Source organism: Solea solea, chromosome 6 (genome assembly GCF_958295425.1).
Source record: "Solea solea chromosome 6, fSolSol10.1, whole genome shotgun sequence".
NCBI lineage: Eukaryota > Metazoa > Chordata > Actinopteri > Pleuronectiformes > Soleidae > Solea > Solea solea.
Genome location: NC_081139.1, coordinates 17,185,387 through 17,205,981, shown reverse-complemented (window position 1 = coordinate 17,205,981; position 20,595 = coordinate 17,185,387). Strand labels below are relative to the sequence as shown.

Sequence of the window (20,595 nt, the reverse complement as noted above, 5' to 3'; positions counted from 1 at the left end):
CGTTGATAGATTATCATTTTGAATAACCTCCTGCCCTGTCTTTGTTCACGTGTCTCTCCTCTGTCTGTCTGTATAGGAAGGTGAGACTAAAAGCACGACGGTTGTCCTTCTCCGCGAGGGTGGATCTCTGGGTTTTAACATCGTAGGAGGAAGGCCATGCGTGGTAGGTTTGAAAACCGCGAGTCTCAGAGAGGTTTCATCTTCCCCGGTGATCAGCCAAGTGTCATATGGCAACTCAGGAATGACTAGCACTTACTTAAAGCACCACAGGCTCTCTCTGTACTGACTGACGCAGCTTAAGACAGTGAAGCATGTGTTTTCGACTCTGTGGATAGATGGACCGCATCTATCAAGTTTTATTGTGTTTATATATTGGTCTGGTTTAGTGGATTTGGCATGACAGATTAAAAAAACTGTAATTAGTTTTATGAGAGTTAAATCTGGGATTATGGCTTCGACCGCAGTTGTTTTGTCTCTAATTGAGGGGATTTTGGTGGTGAGGTAAACACAGAGAAGGGAAAGGGTCTTTCATCGTGCCCAACCTTTCACAGCCATCATGTTTCCTGCCTCGAGGCCCCGCAACGAAAGTCATTAATGATGCCTCCTGCTCTACTGAGTGAAGGGTTGAACATATCTCAACGCCGGTTGCAATTCGGTCTTCCGTACATGGATCGTCTTTCTGCAGGTCCCATTGAAACAGGACTGTGTTCAACTGTTACAGGGTTCTTTTTTACAGCCACAGTCGTCACATGCTTTTCCATATATTATCACAATAAAAAAAATTTGGTTGCTGGAAAATTTGGAAAAGTATTTTGGTAGCTGACCTCATGATCTTGCAAATTTGCAACCTTTCTCGCTGTTGTGACAGAACCCATGTATCACACTCAACCATAAGAACGCACAGATAATACTTGGCTTTTCCTTTGCCCGCGGACCTCAAATCAACAGTCTGTGTTAGAAGCCATTCATTAAAATGGAAATAGCTAATATCCCTGTAGTTTTTGACACACATGTTTCATGTGGCTGTTATTTTGGCATGGCTTGGCAAGAGCAATCAGCAGCCAGGGTTTGCGGTCTGGAGAATGAGCACTTTGTCCACAGCTCTCAAGATTGGCATAATTGTAAGGCAGAGTAGTGATCTTATTGAAACAAGCATTGATAATTCACTGTAGACGATGGCCCTGGGAGAGGAAGCAGGCCAGAAATTATTAATTAGAATCAGCACTGTGACTGAAGTTTCTTTAAGGATCCAATTTAGTTGCTGCTCTGTAGCGTTGTCCGTGGTCTGTTTTCATACCACTTGGATTTAGTGATTTAAAAAAAGCGAATTAACTTGTTTTGTCTCTTCAAAATAGCTTTATTCTATTTATTCAAATGTATAGTTACTCTACTATTACTCTTCCTGGGTTCCACATTTAACATTGAAACAATACAATACAGTACAATAAATCCACAATACCTCATAACATAAGAAATTATATAATGAACTGTCTTTTCTTGGCATCAGTGGTGGGCAATCCTCTGGCTTTATGTCATGAATTTGTGTTATTTGATGATAAAAGTCATCATTGGCCTTAAATGTGGAGATCATGACTTTTCGTGCTGCATCCCTCATAGCAATGATCCATGTTATGCCAAGAACTTGATGTCAGATATAGCTTACGTATGAGTTTTACAGGGAAATAATTGGCAGGAGTGTTTCAACTATTTCTGTCTCCCTAAGTCCCAAAACATAAACAGCTACCAGTGCTCACTTCAATTCAGGGATGGAGCCAAACTACAATTATTGTTCTACTAGAGTTTTCTGTACTTTTGTGTAAAAAGCTGTCGTGTTATGTATTGATGTCTTTCTTTTGTGTAACAGCTTTGTGAAAAAGTGAAATATTCAATAGTGTGTCGTAAATGGCGTAAATAGATAGTAGACAGTAAGTTCACAGACTTGTGGAGTCTGGATATCCTTGACAGTACATGTCAGCACTGGAAGCAAAGGTGACAATTCAAGTGGCAACTGTGAGTCAAAAAGATTGCGCTGATTATTTTTAGAAGATCGGCCACCCTTTGAAACCTTGCTAAATTTAGTGCTGACATCAAAGCAGTTGTCAAAAATTATTCCCCACTGCTTCTGTCCTCAGCAGTCTAAACACTGGGCTGTGATTATTTTGGAGCTAATAACTGCCATTTGTTCCACAGGATGATAATGACGGCACTTCAAATGAAGGGATCTACGTATCCAAGATCGTTGAAAGCGGTCCAGCAGACAAAGAAGGTGGCCTTCAAATCCAGGACAGAATAATAGAGGTACGTTGCCTTCCTCAAAGTGTTTCCAAAAGAAACAGAAGCTGATGTGCATGTACATGTGGAACTTGGCTTATACGACAGCTGCTGCCTGGCCCCCGATGAGATGATGAGCGCGCAACGTTTCTGTTCCAGTGACCCTTGTAAATGGCACTCCAACTGAAAATAGCAAAAGTGACAAATCAAATGAGCATTTTACATGATGAGGCTTTTATTTCAGCTCAAGGATGTAACATACAGTACTTCTCCCAATCGACAGTCAGCGAAAGGCTTTATAGTTGGTTGAGCTAAACCTGAGGGGAGGATGTCTGTCTTTGATTTTGCTGACTGAGATCATGGCCCTGTGTTCTTTTACTGTAAATCCCCTATGACAGAGCTGCTGCGCGGTATCCTCCTCTCGCCTTAAAACAGAATCTTGTGTGGAAAAGCCAACTCACCCTAAGGTCAACTGGAGGGATGATTTGAGAAACTCAACAACACAAAGGTTGCTTTTAGGGAACGGTTGTCCGCGACAAACTTGCACAATGGCTGCATTGAGCACAGAGGTTTGTGTGGATTACAAGTGTGTATTACCACGTGCCGCGTGATGACAAATATGGTTTGTTGCTGGGTTTATTGTCAAACCTCAGCGAAATTGCTTTGGAGCTTTATGGGCAGCACATTGCACACAGAGATGTTTGTGGAAAATGTTTACAAGTAAAGATGACTCTGACATCTGGACTGTGTTGATCACTACATTTATGTTGATTCGCTAACAACATAGTGCCACAAGTCCGCTGGCACATGCCTCGCCCCCGGGAGTTTGAAGTAGTATTGTATATGCGGCGAACACCGTTACTAGGACGTGACATAGTAGTCCTCATTCATTCCTCCGTCTTCAAGTAACACAATCAAGGGTCTGGAAGCTCACTGCAACTTGAGATTTGTCATGAGATCCCTTAACAAAGGACAGGTTGAACCAGCAATACACTTGGATCACGGGGGTTTGAGGTCAAGAGAGTCTGCAAGTGGGCCACAAGCTAGAGGCCACGAGCTTGATGACGAAGTGGAAGTGTATCTTTGCGCTCATCTTTGCAGTGTCTGTTTTTATGAGCTTGCGTGCATGTGTGAGCACAAGACAGTCGGGGAGTCATGTTAATGGGCCAGATGTTGCCGTTACTTGAGATGATATCTTGTGTAGGATTTAGTGTTGCGATTGACACTCGCAGCCATTTATCATGAGTCGACTATATAGCTCGGGGATCATTTTGCACTTATGTTCGTCTTGTTGTCGAGCTATTGTAAACAAAGTCACGAAATCTTCCGAACAAGAACATATGAGCAGAGAGGACGTGAAGAGCCTAAGGAGGTCGCGAAGCACCCTATTAAGTGACCTGCTCTTTTCAGGAGATGACGGATTACACGACAATACCCAAACAAAATAAATCATTCAGCCATTGAGACAGAAATGTATAGAAAATGCAGAGTAGTGTTTTACATGTGTGCTTTTCAGTGGATAGGAAACCTGATAGTGAAGGTGGTTCATATTTCTAAGACTCTTTGTTGGCTGGTTTCAGCAAAGAAAATGTTTTTTTTAGACCACAATATGAAATGTAATGTTTGTTGTTGCATATTTAACCTCGGGTGATTGGATGTATGAACATTCGCTTATAGTCATTTATCAAGGGAATTTAATCCCAAGCACCTGAAGGCAGTTTCATCCACATGCTTTGAGCTTGTGGGATCAAACTAACAGTTTGTGACTTCAGCCGAGGGAGCATCCTATGCGGGGTGCAGTGCTTTAGAAAAACAGATGTCTTCAAATCAGGTTTCACATCACAAACCACAGGAATGTCTTTGCAGACAAATACTGCCTGACCTCACACAGAGACGCATAGGCAATAAGAAATGTATTATTATTCAATATATTGATTTCTACCCCACCTTTTGCCCTATGTTAGCTTGGATTGGCACAAACACTGCCCTGCAACCCAAAATGTGCAGATTAAGATAAAGCGGTAGAAGATGGATATTGATGATTCCTTATTCTATGTTTTTATCTTGCAGTTGGCTAAAGCAATGTGTTCAAATAACATTTGACAACAGCAATTATCTAGAAATTAAACCCCTTGGTCTTAGCAATGTGATGGTGAAAAAGTTGGCATCTCCAGGGTAAGAGTGAAGATTGCGTAATTTCCCCCCCAGTTGTCACATGTTCGCCAGTAAAACTTTTCAAATTGACCACTTTGTGATTCTCAATGAGTGAGTTACTATTTGACCAGTTTCACGTTACATTCTTTACTGTTGACTCGGGCTGCAACTATCAATTATTTTCATAACTGAGTAATCTGGTGATTGTTTTCTAAATTAACTGACTGCAGCAAATTGTGATGTTCTGGAACGTCTTGTTTTGTCTACAAATGAAAATGATTCAGTCTTAATGATTCATTTGTGATATGAAGCAAATATATATGTTCACATTTAAAAAGCTGCAAAATCAGAAAGCTTGTTTTAGTTCTTGAAAACAAAAAAAAACTTGATTGATGGATCAAAATTTCGTAATCTATCAATAACAGATCAATCATTTCAGCAATACTGTTGACGATAAGATATTGATAGAATTTTGTGTCAACCGCTGCGTCACCGCCGTCATTTTCTGTGACGGGGAAATGGAAAAGGATTGTGTTCATCTGGAACATGTGAAATGTGGCTCACAAAAATGTACCGGGGTGAACATTTTGACAGCCTAGCATAATGTTGTTATGGGGATCAACCTCTTTGTAAAAGGACAATCATATTACACGGAGAAGTGAAAAGTGTTTCCACCTAAGCAGACAGAAAAACCACAGCTTTGACAACCGCTACAGAGCTGTTTTCTCTTCCTGTAGTCGAGGTGTTAGTTCCACTAAGTCTATATGGAGGTAACATGTACATGGTGATCCACAGCTAGTCCTTCTATAACAGGCTCTTAGCGGGGGAGTGTGATAGCAGATGGCTGTCCTCTAACTGAGCTACAGACTGGTATAATTCAGATCATGAATGCCTCCTTGTTCAATCCAGACATTTTTCTCATAAAAACCCTTGAGACGTGTTTGCTTTTGCGCCGCATGTTCAAAAGTCTTCGCACTCTTGGTCAGGATCTGTCCACTAAGGTTTGATAAATATGTTCGGATTCATCAGAGGTTCTTGTCCAGAATGGATAACTTTCTTTGTATGTAATCACATACTCTATCATTTTCTTTCCTGTCTCACACCAAGCACTGCAAGACGTCCGGCAAAAGTTTGTTGCTTAGTATATTCCCATAGAAATGACTTTCCTCAATCTTTTTGCTTGTGCGATATGACTAAGCCAGTGTTGCAATCTCAGGATGTTCATGTCTGAGCTCTCGGGAAGAAAGTAATGCTTCTGTCTGCGTAGACTTCTGAGTTTGAAAATAGGAAGAGAATGGAGACGCCAGGCTGCCGTTGGAAATGTCGCCTTGTAAATCCTCCGCAAACATTTTTAGGTTGCAGAAGGTGACCAACAACAAGTGCTTTAAAATAAACTCAGGTTTTAATATGGAGGATGGGGTCATGTGTGTTTTTGGCTTGGACAGGGACCAGCCAGTAGGAAAGTGTCCTAGCTATGATGATGTTCACATCAATTTATAAACTGGATGTCATTTGATTCAAGAAGTGGGACTTGAGTACTGATTTTATTCAGTGTCCACCTCACAGGGTGTCTTAAACTTGAGCCAAAAATAGCAGTAATGTTTGTGCTGGCACAGTTCTGTAGCAGATGATGCAAGTCGAATTAACTTACAGTTACATCTGTTCATTTAACCTGTTTGAGATGCATAACATTTTTTTGCTTGATTGCATTAAGGGACAGCAGGAGGAATGTGGTGGAAAACAGTTAGGGGTCACAATTAAACGTGTCTGAAATGCAAAATAAGCTGCTCTAAATACAGGGACTTCATTGGCAGGAAGGATTATAAGTCCCAAACTCATTAATTTATTTTAAAAGTTCAGTTTCAGCTGCACCTATAGCCCAAGTTAACTGTGGTTGATAAAGTACTGTGTGGCTTAAATTATTGACATTGTTCAAGCTTTAAACTTTGAGAAGAGGGTGATTACTTATTATATCAGGGATGGAAGTACTCAAGGCAGCACATCTGTAGTTTCTTTCTTGCCATTAGCTGTGTGAGTTGCGAGGTGACCCACAGTGAGCCACTAAACACCTCAAAACCTCCCTGCAGTTATGTATCAAATCACCAGGCCAGAGACGGCTCAAAAGCCAGTGAGACAGCACTTAGCAGTGAGTGACAGACACGCGAAGTGAGCTCTGTTGGAGGTGGGTCTGGAGTGTGCATGTTAATGAGCCTTTATCCCGTCTTTGGTGTCAGACTCTCCATCCAAGGTGAGAAAGAATGAGGTATTTGAAGAATTTTATGAGAAACATTAAAGACAAAGCTGATAATTATTTCAAGATTTTTTCCCCCCTCATGCATTCCTGATAATTGCAATGCTGTTGGGTCAAAAAAGGCAATTTAATCAGCCATTTTTAAAAAAAAACAATCATCATTGGCTAACGTTTTTGTTTTTGGGTAACTTTCACTAAATCCCACGCAGTCATTGGAACTTAATTTGTCATCATCAACGAATTAATTTTACAATGTTGTTGGTTCTTTGATAACCGGAATAATTAATTTTTTAGTTTATACATTATTTTTATTCATAATATGCAAGTGCACTGCAGTGAGGCACAATATCCAGATTGAAGAGACACATCATACATGCTGTTTGAGAGAGGTTTAAGTTGAGCATTTTTTTGATTCATATGTTTTTAATTAAACTGTTGTATTGTATCAGATGAAGGGGAAAAAAACTAACTCTTTTTCCGCCATCCTCTGTACTGGTTTCCAAAGATCGACATTGACCAGAGAAAAACCTGTCCCTGTTGACCTCTAGTTAAATGGTAAATTCAATAAGAAATCAGGAATAAAATTGACAGTTACACAACAACTTTCTAACTGTGTATCTAGTGTTCCATCAGACGTCCTGGATTTAAAAAAAAAAAAAGAAGAAAGAAGAGGAGAATGGTGTGATTGACTCAATGTCACGAATAACATAGCACATGACACCCTCAGTATGACATGTGCCAAAAGTTTCCCAGGTGTTATTTCTGACCCAGAGGGCGATGAGGACAGTTGTTACCCTAAGGGGGATCACATGTTGTTTGGCATTTCTGAGGCAAAAAGCAGATCTTTGTTAGGCTCTTTATTAAATTTCGGCCCCTTGTGCAGGCAGTGTGTTTTTCCCTCGCAGAATGTGGCCCTGCTCTGTTGCTCCTGCCTGACCAAAGACAGGATGAATCCACCAGCCAATCCTTTAAAGCAAGCCACATTCCTGTGCCCCGTGGTCCAGCCGAGGCAGGAACGGGACATTAACAACAAATCTTAACTTTAAAAGAGTCCGTAATCAGCTTCTGGTGGAAGCTGCTGCCCTTTGCAGAGTTTGTTGTAAGAAGTGAGGACAAGTACATCTTTGTTTTGCAGCACTCCACATGAGGAGGCGGGGGGGGGAAAAAAAGTTTTTAAGATGTGGAGTCGTCTCAGTCGAGAGATGGTGTGAGGTGAACTTACGCTTCACTCCAGCCAAAAGTTTGCTTTTGTCTCTCTCCCTCACCACACACACAGAATATTGTATTTTCCACTCAGGTTTAAACAGCTTGCGTCCTCAAAGCCGTGCCGATGCCTGATGATTTTTGTGGAGACGCACAGTCTGGGCCTACTGTAAATGTGTTTGCTCAGCTCCAACACGGTCTCTGTCGGCTCCTTGTTCGTTGGAGCTTGTGGCTTAATTTATGGCTTTTAAAAGGTTTCTGAAGGGGAGCAGAAATAGACAGGTGTAATTAAGGCTAATTTTCCTGCCAATCAATCACAGGCCTTGTGTAAATGGATCAGCAACAATCGGCTCAGGTTGCTCCGCCAGCTGCTCCTTGTGTCAGCTCCTGACCCCCAAGCACAGACTGCCCACTGACTCCTAATTAACTACCCTCAATTAAACCCTAATAGGCTGATTAACAGACCCTTAGTTGTGCTGTAATGGCCCGTCGTTTCCTCCCAGTGCCCCTCTGAAATGCATCCTGACTGCAGCATGTTAATCACCGCCCACTCGCTCTTTCTTTCTCTCTCTCTCTATCGCTCTCTATCACTCTCCATCGCTCTCCCCAACACTCTGTCCCTACCAATGTCTCCCTCCATCTCTCTGTCTACCAGGGCAGAGACTGGGCTTAGCACACTTGAATTCCTGAGACAGAAAGTCAGGCGCCATTTTTAGATAAACAGACTGACAGACAGATAAAGTGAAAATAAATAAATAAATAAATAAGAAGCGCCTGTAACTCTATCACTTTAAGCTTTTCAACACACTTTCTAACAAAATGATGACAAGTGCCTGGGAATTGGAACTTACTATTAGGACAAACAGTAACATTGCCTCGTAACCAAGCAAAAGTACACATTAGTGCAGTTTTACTAGCCAAAACATCCTCTAGCATGTGGAGTTAAGCTTTAAATTTCCTTCTTTACCTTGGAAGCAGCATTTGGCACAAGCGTCTTATATCCTCCTCCATTCGGTAGCTTTCAGTCCTATCTCAATTTTCAGCTTTCAAGAACTCCAGAACAGCTATTAAATCAACAGTCCCTAGTCTGCTACAGAGCTCTTAACTTCTTAACTTGTTTGTGGTCTTCTTTGTCATGTGTGCATGTTTTTTTTAGAGATGCAAATATTTGACAACCACTAAAAATGACATTTTCAACTAGTGTTTTACTGGTTTGTAATTATAGATGTCAGTCAAGCACACATACCAAAGTATTTTCTGGGTCCAGCTTCTCTAATGTGAACATGTAATGCTTTTCTTTGTCACATGGTAGAAACCTGTACACCTTTTGACTTTGGAAAAAAAATAATTGGCAGTTGATAAAAAAAATTAATCGGTATTTGCAGCCAAAAGATAACCCATAAAAATCTGCACACGAGATATGTTTTGCCAAACTGACAGCATAGAAATCTGTTAATATTCTATTCTCTCTGTCTATTAATTTTATGATCACAGCCTGTATCTCACAGGGGATCCCAACAGAAATGAGAAACAGTGGCACAGTCCTAAAACCATCGGCTTTTCATTAGAGTTATCCTTCTGTTGCGTCGACCACAGTTTAAAATGAGTGTAAATCTTTGCTTTCTGCTGCAGACGAGACAAAGCTCACTAATCTGTACATGAGGGACAGAAATGGCACTCGACAGTAAAATACTGTGACATTCGATCAAATGAACGTGCTTGTGTCGACATTAAGCCTGTATGGAGAAAGTTTGCTGAATTCCTGTTAGAGTTGATGGCAAACATTAAAATTAAACTGGGACTGGTGATAGAGAAAATGCGCCTTGCAGAGAAATTAATTAGGTGGAGAAACAGCATAAATCACCAAATGCTGACAAGCATGAATCTTTGTCTTTTTTCCCTGTTTGGACTGTTACATAAACTTATTTGTGTATAATTTCAGCCGAACAAGGCGCACACTTAAATGTCATCTGACTCAACAACTGGATTCTTGTGAGACTTGTTTTATGACCAGTGCCAACATCATAAGGATACACGGAGGGACTTTCCTGTTTTACTGCACATATTCTGTCTCTGGCAAAAGTTTTGTTTTTTTTTGTTTTTTTTTAAATGTCTAAAGGCCGACAGCAAACGAAACTGGGCTTGTGAGGCGCTGTGTGAACCAGCATCAGTCCTTCAGTAGATTATAGGTTATGGATTTTGTTCATCTATCAAAATGCCAGTGTACGCTTGTCTCCCTCTCATATGGAACCACTACAGTCGCTGCTCCGTTGAGATGATGAAGTGGACCTCGTTTCTTTTCCCACTGCTTTGTAGGACTTTAATCCCAACTCCATGTTAATCATGTACAGTAGGTTCCAACTCTTTTTTTTTTTCTCTGACATCAACAGTCAAACATAAAAGGTTTATGAAATCTGATTCCAGCTCTGAGCTTTAACTCATGTCTGCCCTTAAAATCTCAATAAATCCCACTCTGAAGCACTTTGTCTAAACTTCTAAACTCATTAAACTTCCTCGCAAGTTAAAATAAAAAAAGTGCAAGGCTGGCCATCTACAAGGGCAGCGGGGTGATTTACATGAGTACAGGGTCAGAGTTAATTATTTTAGCATTAATGCTTTGAGCTTACTTGAATTAAGGTACTTTACATTCTCAGGGAGGTGAAGGGACGTGCTTCAGGTTGCTGCCCTTGCTTCTGGGGGCAGACAGTGTCACGGTGTGATGAATGTGGTGAATTATATGTTACACATGTGCGTTCAGCAGTCCTCTGCGCTAAATCTCAGCTAAATGTAAATGCGTAGGAGCAGCACAGTGCACTTGACCCCTGATATGGACATTCCGCCTCCTGTTATGGGGGGGTGGAATCTTAAAAGCCCATTTTACTTCAGCATACACAGCCTAGAAGTGCATCCCCACGTCTGAAGTAATGGCCCAGCAAAGGGTGCTGTGAGGGCAGCTTGGCTTCAGATCCATATTGAATGCCAATCAGAAAAAAAGGGGGTCATATTATGTTGTGAAAATAGAGGACACAAGTAACACAAAGTTTTTAAAACTTCACTAATGTTTAGCTGTATTCACTGACAGCGAACTGTGAAACATACGTAGTTATGTAGTTATTGTAGTTATTTTAATATGGACGAAATATTTGAATAAATAGATGTTCTGAACATCACTAACATCTTCTGGTATCTTTTATTTACTGAAACATTTCATAATTTAGTAGTGCATGATTTAGCCTCATATGGATAAGTAGAGTACTGGCACTTGTTTTTTTCCCTACTTCACACATTGCACCAAAGCATCTGAAAAGAGCCGTGTGCTAGTATTAAGGAGACATCCCAGACGGATGTTTCACCTCACAACAGCAAAAGTAAATGATGTCATCATGTTTGTGTGTGTGTGTGTGTGTGGGCGGGGAGAATAACTGAACGTCTTTAAAGAGTCACGTAATATTTGTTCAAACTTGATCTTTGGAAAAAAGCATCAGTACTGTTCCTTGTACCTAGACAGTATGAACTGTCTGTGGAAATCTTTTGAAGGTTTTGGCACTAACGTTTGCTTCGGCTCATGCAAGAATTTTAGTAATGATTATTTTTGATGGTCAAACATCAAGGTCACCCTGACCTCAGAAATCACTTATTTTGCCTTGTGAATGTGACGCCCCAGGATCAAAATGAGGGAATTTCATGACCTTTGGTATTGGTACACTTGGATTAAGAGATAAACTGAATTGATCTTTGTGGTCAAAGTAGATTTAAGTAGACGTCACATACCTTTAATGGCTTGCCAAAGTGCTGTTTTAAGAATACAAAGAGCACTCAAGCGCGTGTTATTTGAGTCTGTATTGCATGCATTGCTGAACTGAACTGAACATTCACTTCAATAAAAAACAAAATCTCTGTACATTCAGAACAATAGCATGACAAAACGGTATCACCCTCTCACATCCAAAGTGCCAGCCTGACCTTCAGAGCAAGTGTGAAAACATTCTGAACACTAATCAGGCTGCAACGCTGAGGTCATATCCGACACTGTAGCCAACAGATGTTACATTTTATTTGGGCTTAACAGATGCAAAGCACACTGACATCACTGTACATAATTGTCCCTCCTCTACGTGACAGATGTTCACTAATATCTGAGCTAATTGGACCTCAGGAACTCTTCTATAACACATGTGCCTTCACGATGCAAATTTCCTTATTTAGTTCTGCAGTGTAAAATGGATACAAACACCTGCTGTCTTTTTTCCTCTGCTTTTTTTCTTTGCTGACTAATGCTGATGACACACCACGCTGTAGAATTGCCAGTGCTCCCAGCTTCTCATGAGAAGGTCTGAAGCTCCCCTCCATTCAACAGCCATGTAGTGGAACCGTCCGCCGCTGCGCTGCCCTTTCTCATGCAAATGTGTGCAAATAGAAAACATTGTTCATAAGCGTGGTTCTCTGTCTGTTACGCCACCCTGTGTTGGCCTTTCTCTTGTTCCCCTGGGAGAGACGTTTTCAACTGTTACCTCTTTGTCTCATTCAAGACTTCCTCTGCCTTTAAAAAAGAAAAAGAAAACACATCCTGGAGGAATGGCCAGAGCTGGCTCATTGAGCAAGCTTTTCAGGGAGTGGGAGAGGAAAAAAAAAAAGAGAGACGTTCTCCAGGCGCCTCCCACAGACATCCTATCCTCAGAGGATGAGTTATTCTGTAGTGGGAAGTGAAGTGTTCTCTCTCCCTTTTACTCCCCTCTCTCTGAGAATATACAGTACATGTGCTCTCATTGAGGACACTTTCCACTTTGCTTCTTTGTCACATGGAAATCACAGCTTTTTCTGAATCATCTTTCTGTATTTGTGGATATACAGTGCCCAGCCAAGAAAGGTCACTCACTCAAAACTTGCCATGAATCATTTTTGATAAGATCATGCAATGTCACAACATTTGCAAAGATTTTGGGTTAATGACTGAGTCTTCTCCAGCACATCCAAAGATTCTCATTGGGGGTCAGGTCTGGACTCTAACTACAGGTATCCTGAACCATTCCTGTACACTTGGAGCCTGATAAATTCTGACATTTTGGGGCACATGACTTTGCTGAGCCTAGACCTGACCAACTGAAGCAACCCCATATCCTAACACTGCTCCGCAGGCTTCTACCTCTGCACTTACCCAAATATCTCAAACAGATGTGACTTTTTGTATAATTTGAAAGAAGCTGCCATGACTTTGAATCTCACTATTCAATACCCACTTGTGAATAGGTGTTCAGTTTTGTAGTAAAAACACGGAATACACTACTGCGTTTGAGCATGAGCTTGGTTTTAATAAAAGCACATGTTTAATAACTTGTCCCTTCTACTTGCTCTGATCTGCTCTGCATTTTGTCCTGCCACCTCGTACCTGGGGTTTAAGAGGTTGTGTCCACACATTCCTGTAGATTAGTACGGCAGTGCTTAGGCAGAGAAAATAACTGGCAGGCTCAGGAGAAGCCCGGGACCACCGGCCGAGAGCACAGAGCCCCGTGCCAAGGTCAACGCCAAGGTGTCAATAAAGGTACCTGTGCTCCCCGCTAACAGAGGGGTGCATTGATCAGAACCTCAGCAAGAAGACACTGTGTAGCTTTTAATCAGGGAGTAATGCCAGCGGACACAAAATGTCTGCCATTTTGCTGCATCTTGGAGTGAAAGCCACAACGATTTTTACCCCCCCCCCCTTCTCCACTCTGTGTTCCAGCCTACCACTTGGCCAAATGTGTGATTGATATGTGCAGGTGGTAAAGGATATCCCCCTGAGGAAGAAGTTCAAGCTAACTTAAAAGAGAATATTTTCCCTCCTCGCCATCTTATAAAAACAGTAGTCTGCGAGCTGAAGTCAGAGAAGGCCAGGGAAAGAAAAGGAGTGTAATTTAATGTCTAATGTCTCTAACGTCATGCCTATCCTGGCCGGACAATAGGCCTTTGTAAGTCCTTTGAAGGCCCTTTAAAAAAAAAAAAAAAAAAAAACACTCATAACACCATAAGCCCAGCTGCCTTGGGCTCACTTTTAAATACAGGGAAATTAAGCCTTTTGTCACTCGAGTTTCCACACTCCCCTCCACTGTGACAGTTGAAAATAAATGGAAGGAGGGTGCCGATGCCAAGAGAGAAGATGGAAAATTGTTTTGCAGTGTAAAGCAGGGAGCCTTTTCTTGTGCAGCGTGCTGAAGTGTTCCAATTTGTGTGTGCATATGTGAGTGCACATAAGCTGGGAAGAAAACTTGGAGTTGAAATACAATCATGTAGCCTACCTGGCGTAAAGATTACGTTTTAAGCTCCAGGTATGGTCCAAAAAGAAGCAGAATTGGGTTGTGAACATTTCTAGGTTTTGTCCACAGAGGACCTATCCTATTGTATTTGGACAATTTGTCTGTAGCATTAGGGTTAACACACGTCTTGAAATTTTGATTGCTGCTCAGGTCTGTATCTTTACTCTAGGTCACCAATATCCCTCAGACGCGACCCAGATTTACACCAGATACCTATTTTCTCTTTTGTTTTCATATCCTATGCCATCACCGAGACTTATTCTGCCAGGACATGCACTCGTGGTGATAACACACAAAAAGGCATATTATGAAAAAAAATATGAGAGCTCAGGAATCCTGCTACCTGAAGCAGGCTCGATGCAGATGAAGGGGAATTTGGCCACAAGAAGTTGGAAATGGCATGCTCACTTTTGCCTTGAAATCCCTTCAGTAGATGCTTTATTTTACAAATATGTACCCAAGAATCTGGAAGAATGGGAATCTAATTATCTTTTTTTTTCTTAGCCATTATGAAAGGAGACAGCCTGTGGACTCTCTTTGAGAGGGAGGGAGCTTGTGAAAGAACAAGGTTGATTTTAACACTGTGGCCTCTCTGCTCCGTAGCCATGCTATAACAAGCCAACAGCTGCTGTTTCTCAGTAAAGGCATGCTGACTGCCGGGGCTTGGTTTCCACACTCCGTGGATCTTACACAAGGCCCTTTATTTTTGGGCTTATGACTACGAGAAAGCACACATACGCACAGCTCTGCCTCTACCAGTTTTTATTAGTGATAGAGATAAAACGGTTTATTCATGTCTGACGTGAAACCTTTAGTGCCCGGATTGGCTATAATGTTGGCCGTGCTGCATAGCTGCTGTCTCAGTCTGGAGTGGGAGATTTTCAAACAAGGTATCTCAGGTAAAGGGTATGCGTTGTGCTCCACTACTCAAATTCCTTGAATTGGAGCCAAAGAAATGTAAGACCTCTCCCAGCTGTCCCCTGGCACATCCAGACAAGGCCTTTATCTGATTTCTTGTGCAGTTTCAGCAGCATTGTTGCAGGTTGGGTCTGTGCACAGACAGCAGAGAATGGAAGCTACTGGAATGGCAACTAGGAACATAGTGCCCTGCTTTTTATACAATAGGTAAGGGCCTTTATATGTAACCACTTGATAAAAGCTACTAAATTTGATGGTTGCAATTATACACTGACTGGTCAAAAAAGGGGATTAAGGAGTTAAGGTCTGGACTCTGAGGTGGCCAGTCCTTGGGTGAAAAGGATGACTCATGCTCCCCGACTCATTCTTTCACAATTTTATTTGTCATCATGGAAAACCTGAAAAACCCACTCATTCATCATGTCAGTTGACCTTATTTTTTTTTGGTCACATAACTTTGCTGAATCAAACCAACTGAAACAACCCCACATCATAACTATGCCCCTACAAGCTTGTATGGTAGGCACTTAGCCAAATATTATGAGTATGTGACCTTTTTTTTTGGCAGGGTGTATTTTCAAACATTATCACCATGTGTTAAACTTGCTGGAAAAATAAGAACCACATGTTTGGTTTATTTCTGTTCATATATATACATATAGGCTTAGCAAAACTGAAAGCCTGTCTGTCCCATCTGGACCTCCACCTAGTCCCTTACCGCCAAGTAGCCACTTCGCGACTGCAGACACATGCCACTTCTGCACAGTAGAATACTGACTCACTCTCCTGCCCCCAGAAAAGAAAAACCTTCCTTCTCCAGCAACAAAGATTTCCACTTCCAGAATTCACATAATTCAGACACTGATAAGGAAATGCTCTTGGCACCGACTAACCGCTAAGTTCATGATTCAGGTCGGGGTTGGAGAGAGAAGTGGTTCCAGACTGTTAATTTCTGTCACAGCAGAGTCAGAGCCCTGTGATTATTTTGGTGCAAAGGTCTAAATAAACCCAATGTGGGTCATAACCTCACTGATCTGAACCAAATGTGCACCACTTTGTGACCTTTGTTGAAAGACTTACCATGCTAAGTGGCTGGATATGAGGTGCTATAGACTTTTTTTCCCCCCTTGTTCTGCCATCACCGTCTTGTAAACTCTCTGGTAACAACATTCCAACAGTAAGAACAGAGCTGTGCACAAGCTGGCCTGTTTCTGCACTCAGGTTTATTTACACAACATCATTTGTCAAGGAGCCATCAGGCAGGTTTTTAGACAAATACACAAATCCTCACTTGAGCCAACCTTTGAAGGCTCCCTTAAAATGTGTCTAGACCAATGCGTTTCTGGTGGACGCCTGTCCCTTTGCAACCATCCTTTTGGTTTTCATTTCCTCTGTAGCTCCATTGAAACCACGGACATCAGCATGTACAGTATGTCACATACTTCATTCAAGTAGGCAAACACAGTTCATTATCATGGGATTCCTCTGAAGGCTGAGTGATTCATCAAGTGATGAAAGTTAACACTTTCAAACATGTTCAAAGCCAAAAGGACTCTGTCAAGTGTGCCATAGCCACCTCTATGCCTTTCTTCCGCAGGAACAATTTACATGGCCCTTCAAATTCAGTCAATATTTATGTAAGCGTGTACATGCGGGACTGGTTGAAAGAGTATGGATCAGACGTCTCTTTGATCCGTGGCTTTCTTCTGACTTGACTCATAGAAGCTTCTATCCAGGCTGGGGTTAATCAGATGTCAGGCTGGGTGTTCATGGGTGCAGCTTCATACATGGAAGCCAAGGCCATAGCTTACTTTGTCCAGTTAAATCCCTTTTGGTGTACAGATACTAACAAGGAACTGAGGATGGGACAGGAATGGGAGGATGGGAGCACGACTACCTATCAAGAACACATGAGTCCACACAGATCCTTTGCAGCTTATTTCTAAATGGCCTCAAAAGGCTTCTAAATCAGTTATTCATATAGATCATGTGCTGCCTTTTGACGTGAGTTAGCTTGAATCCTTTTCCACCCTCCTGTAACTGTAACAATCCATTCATGTGCCATAACGTCACCGAGAATAGCCAAGACGTGGCTCTGCTGGTTTGAAAAAACAAATCTTCACCTTCTTGTACGGAGAAGAACATGCCAACACGTTGAGGTCAAGGCCTATAAAAAGGGCCACCACCGGTTCTGCAATGGCGAGGCCCAACTTGGAGATCTCACAGCGAGCTCATATTCTAGTGCTTAATATTTACAGACTAGAAAGGGGATTAGCTTTCCCCCTACAATAACTGGAAATGTTTTCTCAGATGTTTTTGCACTCATTTGTCTGGCAGTAAAAGCACAAAATCACCGTCATTCATAAATGGCGGCTGTGGTTGTGTGTCTCCGCCTCTCTCTGCTGTGTTTTGCAGCCCATGAATTAAATTACATGATGCAGAAACTCTAGGGGGCCAGACTGGAGACTCCACTCACTCAGCAGTGAGGGGTGGTGAAATAACACTCCTGCTTTGCCTTTTCCAAGAGCATTCTCTGCCATCTTGCTGAAATGACAAGTTGCTGCCTTTGAAAGCCTCACACACACACACGCACAAACTCCCTCTCACTCTCTCTCTCTCTCTCTCTCCTCAGTGTCTCTTGCACTGTTTGCTCAGATGGTTCTCTCCTCATCTTGACTGCACATTTATTCCCTTTATTCTCCAAACCTCTGATTAATCAAGTATGACTCTCTGAGGAAAAAATGCAACTCGGTGGTTTTGATGCTCCGTTTCTTGTCAGTGTGTCCAAATATGGAATGTTTGGAGCTAAATATTAAGTCTAGATCTTTTGGAGGGAGGAAAAGTCAATGTCATCGTGTTGGTGCGTCCAACATGAACGGTGTCAATGTAATGTCTTATGCACTTGTGATTTAGAGTAGACTCAGTCAATCCAATCGGGTCGACACATGACATGGAAGTTTAAAAGTATGTCTTGTTAATGAAGTGTAGCGCAGTGGGATTTTCCCAGCATGTGTCTTGTGGGCAAACACCTCAGGACTCTCCATAAAGTTTGCAGTTTAACATATTGTGGGAAAGGAAAGACAACTTTTCATGTGGGAGGTTGAAGTGCCAAAAGAGAGGGTTCATGTGAGGAGAAGCAACACTTGGCTGCATATTATTTACATCTCTTAAACGGGTTTTCACTAATGTTCAACCTAATGCACCTGGTAGTAGTGTGACCCAGCTGCTGCTGTTGTCACATATAGTGTGGAAGATGTTACACAGGCTTTCACAGCTGACTGAGCAGTTTATCCAGCTCCTACACAAGAGTGAAAGTCAACACCGAGAGTAAAACGGCACGCCTCATCACCGGAACAAAAATCATTCAGGCGAAACCAGAGGAGGAACACTCACCCACAAACTCATGATTCACTTTACTTTGTGAGCTTGTTTGTTAAGCTAAGGGTTTTTTTTTTAACCTCCTCTGTAGAAAAAAAATTATTAGTGCTGTTCATTCCGGAGCTTAATCTATAAATAGTCAACAAGCGTGTCGTATAGGAGAGGCGCTATGCCCTAACAAAGGAATGAGGCTGTCGACATGTCAGGAGAAAGTGATCAAGACTGCTCAAAGCTCAAGAGGATGAAACTTGGAGCTGTGAACCAGCAGCACCTGAGATGAATTATAAATTATTCAGAGTTGAATCAATGATAAAAACAAAAAAACTATTTTTCTCTCCCTCATAGCCACATCCCATTTACAGCTCTGCACCATGTTGCCATAAGCCTTGGACTGTGTATATTAAATCAAGGTTCTGCTTTGTTGCCAAGTAAAGGAAAACATCTTTGCATGTCAAGCTTAATAACTCGTGTGTCCACGTCTCGAACCCTATGGAAATAGTCTGACGAGGCATGCCCGAGGAATGCATCGTTCGCGTATTTGGTTTTTACGAAACTATAAAGACGTCTGTGTGCTCGGCTCAGGTTTTTAGGATTCAGTGAAAGGAGAAGATTCGGTTTTAGGGGCTTTTCATATGTAGTATCTGAAAATGCACGTTTTTGTTTTTTTTACCCTGGTGCTTTCAGGGTTGCTGAAGCCTCACGGAATTAACGAATGAAAAAATAAAGAGAGTGCATATCTGGCACTGCAGTCCTACATCTATAAAAAAATATAATGGGGTTGGGTCAAGGGCTGGGGTGCCCCTGAGCAAGGCATCCAATCCCCTATGCCCTCCAGGTGCAAATAAGTGCTGCCCACTGCTCCATGTTGACCAATGGCTTGTAAAAAGGATGGGTTAAATGCAGAGGTCAAATTCGCCATCACTAATTGGTGTGTTTGCAAATTTAAATACTTCTACTTCACTGCAGCTTTGCTGCTCCATTTTTGTGGGGAAAAAACAAAACAGCACTGTCTAGGTGCATTCTACATTTAAAATCCAAAATTAGGGGGATATTTAAATGATTGAAGTTTAATGATTGATTTATGGCAATAGTTCCAGATAGGACACGTCTGCTTCTGGATCGGTCTGCCTATAAGTGACTTGGAATCGAGATGACGAGAGGTCCGAAGAGTATTTCCCTCGCCCTAATTTTAACCCCCAACTCAAAATATAAAATGTGAGTGCATGGGAACAGCCCCCTAAAAAGGCACAAGGGTGGGAGAAATAGCAACAAGTTCTTTGTGAACACATTCAAAGAATGCTGAAGCCTTTGACACCGGTAAATGGAAACAAAGTGAGATGTTACAGCTCACATGCGTTGCAGATTTCTGGCTCGAGATGTTGGCTGTTTGTCAGGAAGAACAGCAACAGGGGTTTTTTTTGTTTTAGGTGCAACATCTCAGCTGTGAAGGCTTGTACTTAACAGGCAAGTTTTATGCTGATTATCAAATGTGACCACGCCATTTTGTCAAGTCTGCACAAAAGGTCACATTGAGGCACTGAAAGGAGCTTTGCATACTGTAAAACAAGCAGGAGACAAAGGCGCTGGATAGTGTATGTCTGGTCACCTTAAAGAAAGCCTGAGAAAACATCCCTGTACAGTTTCCCATGTGGTGCACAGGGAGACAAAAGCTCACACAACCATATTGGTGAAATAAAATATGGAGGAAAAAGGAAGGGGTAGAATTAAAACAGGATCTCACTATTCCTGCTGGTTAATTCAAAACCTGTAGTTCCTGGACGGCTCTCTGTAGGCTGCCTGTCTGCTGCATCGCTCTAACAGGCAGATCCCCCCAGTTCTGCTTATCTAAGCACATCCAGTCTGGTCCAGTTTTAAACCCACTGCTCACTTTCAGCCCCAATGTTTCCTCCTTTTGAGCTGGATGTGTGGTCCATTGTGAGTGTGGTATAGGGCTGGCAGCACAGGGACCACCAGAGTGAAGAAAACGTTCAGTGGGCTCCATCAGCAAGGGGGGCATCAGTGTGGCCTGCACCAAAAATCAACATCTGTTTTGAAAATCATAGTTAATACCATTAATGCACTGAATAATTAAATGTAGCAGTGGAGTTTCCTTTTTTTAGGAAATGCCTC

General features: G+C 41.9%; 1 protein-coding gene across 2 annotated transcripts in view; it reads left to right on the top strand.

The window, feature by feature from the left end:
• The window catches only part of pdzrn3b (PDZ domain containing RING finger 3b), a 101,681-nt gene that overhangs the window by 8,454 nt on the left and 72,632 nt on the right, over window positions 1-20,595 (top strand). Inside the window, exons 2-3 of one of the 2 annotated variants that reach the window (XM_058632056.1) lie at window positions 77-163; window positions 2,191-2,298. In XM_058632056.1, the coding sequence (XP_058488039.1) occupies window positions 77-163; window positions 2,191-2,298 (195 nt within the window). The remainder of the gene's footprint in view (window positions 1-76; window positions 164-2,190; window positions 2,299-20,595) is intronic. The other variant, XM_058632057.1, reaches the window with a different exon arrangement.